General features: G+C 59.1%; 1 protein-coding gene across 1 annotated transcript in view; it reads left to right on the top strand.

Annotated features, from left to right (window-relative positions):
• Nucleotides 1-238: 238 nt before the first annotated feature.
• The window catches only part of LOC102250065 (signal peptide peptidase-like 2B), a 10,854-nt gene continuing 5,814 nt past the window's right edge, over nt 239-5,278 (top strand). The window contains exons 1-6 of the mRNA XM_014533697.1: nt 239-645; nt 1,775-1,894; nt 2,769-2,951; nt 3,551-3,640; nt 4,282-4,421; nt 4,972-5,243. Of these exons, the coding sequence (XP_014389183.1) occupies nt 586-645; nt 1,775-1,894; nt 2,769-2,951; nt 3,551-3,640; nt 4,282-4,421; nt 4,972-5,243 (865 nt within the window). The 5' untranslated portion in view covers nt 239-585. The remainder of the gene's footprint in view (nt 646-1,774; nt 1,895-2,768; nt 2,952-3,550; nt 3,641-4,281; nt 4,422-4,971; nt 5,244-5,278) is intronic.

The raw sequence follows: 5,278 nt of genomic DNA, 5'->3' as shown, positions 1-5,278 counted from the left end.
CACACACACACACACACACACACACACACACACATATATATATATATCGATTTCAGAGAGGAAAGGAGAGGGAGAGAGAGAGATAGAAACATCTATGATGAGAGAGAATCGTTGATTGGCTACTTCCTGCACACCCCCCACTGGGGATCGAGCCCACAATCCAGGCAGGTACCCTGACCAGGAATTGAACCATGACCTCCTGGTTCATAGGTTAGCACTCAATCACTGAGCCACACCAGCCGGGCTTAAATGACTTTTAAAAAAAGATCCAGTTTCTGTTCACTTTCCATTTTATGTAAATGACAATTTTCATCATCAGCCTGGCTCCCATGGATCAAGGTTCAGCAGACTTTCCAGAAAGGGCCGGATAGGGCATCTTGTCAGCTTTGCAAGCAATTGCCCAACTCAGCAGTGGCAGCCAAGAACAGCCAGAGGCCCTGCATACTGGCATAGGGTGGCTGTGTTCCAATAAAACTTTGTTTGCAAACACAGAAGGTGGGCTGTTTGTCTCTGTGGCAGACTCTGGGAAAACCAGAGGTGCATTCTCTGGCTCTGTCTGGAAGTTGGGGGACTCTACTGCTCCCCATGTGGTCCCAGGGTGAGGAGGTGCCAGGGGCTCTGAGCATTGGAGGGGGCATATACCAGGTACAGTATTTAGGGCCAGGATGAAGGGCACCCTTGGGGGGCAGTCTGGTGGGGAGAACTTGGAAGAGGGGCCTCCTAAGTCTGCCTTTGGTGAAGGGAACGAGGTGACAGGTGAGGTGTGTGGGGTTTCTCCGGGAACGGAGGCAGGGATGGCAGGATGCTGCCTTAGTGAAGTGCTCTGAGACCTTGGGTGGGCCTCAGGCAGTCCACCTCCTTGCCCTCCCCTCCCAGAAAGCTGGGTGGCCCGAACACACAGCTTCTTTGGAGCTTGGCACCATGTAAGCATTGCTTTGGCTGTCAGCGCCTCACTCAGGTGCCACATGGAAGGGCCAGAGCTGATGGGCTGACTGGAACAGTGGCAGTTGGGGACTGTGGAAAGTGGAACTTGCACCCACCGCCTGGTGTCCGCCTTCAGACTTCAAGGTTGGGGCACCCTGGGCTGTCCTCCATGCTGCCACCACTGCCAGGTGACCAGGGCCAGGGTAGGAAGCTCTTGGAGTGGCCTGGCTGTGCTTTCGCAGAGGGCCCAGCTGCCTGCGACCTGGTGCTCCGCCTGGTGTTGGAGCACACAGTCTATCAGGATCCTTGGCCAAATCAGAGCCCCCACCCCCTCCCTCACCTTGGCAAAGCCACATCCTCGGTGTGGGTTCACTGTGCCAGGTGATGACCGTCCCCCATCCTGTGTCCTTTATTGGGAGCAGCTGCCACCTGCTTGTCTCTGGCAGACTCCGGGGAGCCCAGGGGTGCAGTCCCCGGCTCTGTCTGGAGGTGCCTATAGCCCAAGGGGAGCGAGAGCTACAGAAGGGCAGGCCTAGGAGCCCAAAGCGTGCAGAGCTTGGCCCTTTCAGCTCCACAGAGCCCAGGGGCCAGGAGGGGCCGGGGCCTGTGGGTGTGGTGCGTGCCCCTGGCTGGGTGCTGACAGGTCTGAGGTCACACCCAGGTCTCCCCAGGGAGACTTGTCCCTCCCTCGTTTTCTCCATCCTGAGATACTTGTGTGTGTGTCCTCTCTGTCCTGTCTGAGGGAGGAAACCATCCCAGCCTTCACAGGTGTCCTCCTTTAACTTGGACCCCATGTCATGGATGGTCGGCCCCCGCCCTGAGCTCTTTGCCCCCTGCCCCGTTGCTCCAGGTGGCCTGTGAGTATGGCATGGTACACGTGGTCTCCGAGATGGGGGGCCCGAAAGGCAAGGATTACTGCATCCTCTACAACCCACAGTGGGCCCACCTGCCACATGACCTCAGCAAGGCGGTGAGTATTGGACTGGTGGCCCTCCTGGCGCGGTGTCTCTGAGCACCCCTTTCAGCTTGGGATCTTGTCTGTCTTGCTGTCATCCCTCCCCCCCTCTGCCCAGTGTCCAGAGGGGCCCTTGGAGAGACCCTCCCTTGCAGAGAGCCAGCTGGGGGAAAGAGCTCCGAAGGACCTCAGCTGGGAGCTGGGGTGGGGTCTGGTCACACTTGAGAGGCCTCTGGGCAGCCCTAAAGGGGCCCGTTAACCTCTCCGGGCCTCAGTTTCCTTGGTCATGGATGAAAGACATCTGTTCGGAGTGCTCTGTAGAGATGGCCTCTGGTGGAGACACCAGCCAGGCTTTCGTGTGTGGGATGGGGGCTGGCTGCCAGAGGGCTCCTGAGAGGAGTGACAGCAGAGGGCGGGGCAAGGGCTCTGCTCTTCTTGTAGGAGACCCCTCTCCCTGGTCTGGCCTCCTTCCTCCACTCAGAGGACCGGGAGGATGCTCTTGTGGGTGAGTTCTCACCACAGAGGCTGACGCTCCTGCCCCTTGTATTCCATTCATAATGGATGCTAGAGGTGGATCTGGAGATGCAGGGAGGATTTCTGAGGGGTTTGCTCTGAGCGCACACCACCTGTCCTTCCTGTCTGCCTTGCGTTTGGTATGTGTGTCTGCAGGCCCTGCCCACCCTCCACCTCTCATCCTTTCTTGGTGCAAGGGCCTGAAGTCCAGTGGGACCCAACGGGAGGGGGCATCAGGATGGCGCTCACTGTGGTGATCTGGATACTGAAGGCTCAGCACAGCTGGGCAGGTTTCTCTGATGCCTTGGTTCCCATGAGGACTGGGGCCCGCCCTGACTCTTCTAGAACAGCTCCTATGAGCGCTGCCTTCCCTCAGTCTCTCTTGCAGCTGAGGGACTGGACGACTTCCATGCTCTGCTCTGCATCCGACCTCCCTGCCAAAGGCTTCAGCAACCAGATTCCACTGGTGACTCGGGGGAACTGCACCTTCTACGACAAAGTGAGGCTGGCCCAGGGCAGCGGGGCGCACGGGCTGCTCGTCGTCAGCAAGGAGACCCTGGTACAGCTGCTTGGGCGCCCTTCTGGGCAATAGGACCTACCGAGGGCAAGGGTTGGAGGTGCCCTAAGGGAAGCCGGGAGGAGCCCCTGGGCCCCCACCAAAGTGGGCATGGGTGCTGGCCAGGAACGGGTGGCCACAGCCAGGAGAGAGAAGTCTGGTTTGCCGACCGGCTGTGGACTCAGGCCTTTGGACCCTCATCTTGGAGGGGGCTTATCCCAGAGCAGTCCTGTGGGTTGGGGGATACAGGGCCTCAAGGCAGAGCTCTGGGGGTGCCTTCTAAGGAGTGGGTGGCATGGGTCCACCTGCCGACCTCTCCTCCAGGCCCCCAGCCAGATGGATTGGCTCCTGAGCCCAAGGTTTGAGTGAAGGGCTAGGTTTTCCTCCCCTCGTGGGTGGTGCCGAGCCTGTCGGCCTCCCTCCTGGTGTGTCCCCCTCCTGTGCTGGCACCTGATGACCCAGCACACACGAGGGCATCTTCCCCTTCCTTAGAGAGAGGGCTAGCTAGCTTTGTGGGCCATGCCGTCAGGAGGGGTTGGCTGTCTGCACCATCCTGGGTGGGCCTTGGTCAGCCAGCAGATCTGCCTCCTCTGGACTCCCAGGTCCCCCCAGGAGGCAACAAGACGCAGTATGAGGAGATCGGCATTCCCATGGCCCTGCTCAGCTACAAAGACATGCTGGACATTTTTAAGGTAGGGGATCCCTCCCCCTGAAGTGTGTTGGGCCGGGGCCTGAGTAGGTGGTGGGCAGGGCCTGTGGCAAGGCCATCCTGTCTGGGGCTGGCCAGGGGTGGGTCTTGCCCACTATGAGTCAGCCACATCGTGAGGGTAGGCCTCCAGTGCCACCAAATCCCAGGAATGGAGACCATGGCCCTGAAGTGCCCTGTGCAGCTGGTTAGAGTAATCCAGGCTCCAGGCTTGGCCAGCCTGGCGCTCCCCATACATGGAGAACGAGCATTGCTCCCTCTCTGCTGCTTGCACACTCCTGGCCCAGGCCTGTCTGACTGAGGCCCATGTTCATCTTTGGTTTGGGGAGCTGGGTCTGGAGCAGGGTGAGCATCTACACTAATAAAAGAGAAACATGGTAATTGGCGTACGACCGCTACCCTTTTCATTGGCTAATCAGTGAGTATATGCATTACACAGGTGATGTGCTCCCTCATGCAAGCACACGCACATCTCGGCGCAGGGCTGTGTTCTCGCACGCAGGGCTGCTTGCCTGTCTTCATGCACAGCCTGTTACGTCAGAGCTGATTGCTTTGGGGTCAGGATTGGTGGATGAAGGCATAGGGCAGGGGCCTTGGCCTTGAATCCTGATGTGTTCTCCGAGGCAGAATTTTGGCCGATCTGCGAGGGCAGCATTGTATGCCCCGCACGAGCCCATGCTGGACTACAACATGGTCATCATCTTCATCATGGCCGTCGGCACTGTTGCCCTTGGGGGCTACTGGGCTGGGAGCCGGGACGTGAAGAAGTAAGTATCCTTCCTTTACGTGTGTGCGCATTGTGTGTACATGTGTGCACACGTGTAACTGATGGGTGCCCCTAATGCTGGGAAGCGAAAGTAACAGGACTGCTCAGAAGAGAGGTGTCCACACTCCAGAGAACCTTCTGGAATACAGTTGCTGTGAATACCTGGGAGACCCAGCCAAAGGCCCTCTGGGTCCCGCTCCCTGAGATTGTGCTCTGGCACTGGGATGCGAGCCCAGGCCCTCCCCACCCTCCCCAGGGAGCACTTAGGAGACAGGGCCTGTGGGTAGTCCCAGCGGTGTTCAAGGGCGTCTCATAGTTGGTGACCGGGAGCCTTGTCTGCGAGGACCCTGAGCTCCTGGACAAGGGTGTGAGGTCCAAGAGGCAGGTGTGGCTCTCCTGTTGGAGGGGCACTGGGGACACATAGTGGGTCTGGAGAGGGCGGACAGGCCAACAGATGAGCTGTCCCTGCCAGTCCTTCCCAGTCTCTGGCCCTTAGTCCTAGCGCTGTGCAAGCTGGCCAGGCGTCCTCATGACCCGTGTTTCTCAAGAAGGTATATGAAGCACAAGCGGGATGATGAGCCTGAGAAGCAGGAGGACGAGGCTGTGGACGTGACGCCCGTCATGACCTGCGTCTTTGTGGTCATGTGCTGCTCCATGCTGGTGCTCCTGTACTACTTCTACGACCATCTTGGTGGGTCTCCGCGGCCGTGGCTCCTCTGGAGAAGTCCAGTGGACGGCAGGGTGACAGGAGGGCTTCCGGGTGGGTTTGTCCCCTCCCTTTACTGGGTGGAGGTCACCCTGCCCAAGTGCAAGAGTGCACGGGGCCTTTGGGGGTGGCTGGGGCCCGCAGCCGCCTTT

Source organism: Myotis brandtii, unplaced genomic scaffold (assembly GCF_000412655.1).
Source record: "Myotis brandtii unplaced genomic scaffold, ASM41265v1 scaffold122, whole genome shotgun sequence".
Lineage (NCBI taxonomy): Eukaryota > Metazoa > Chordata > Mammalia > Chiroptera > Vespertilionidae > Myotis > Myotis brandtii.
The sequence above is the reverse complement of the archived record's forward strand: the minus strand, read 5'-3'. Positions and strand labels throughout refer to the sequence as shown.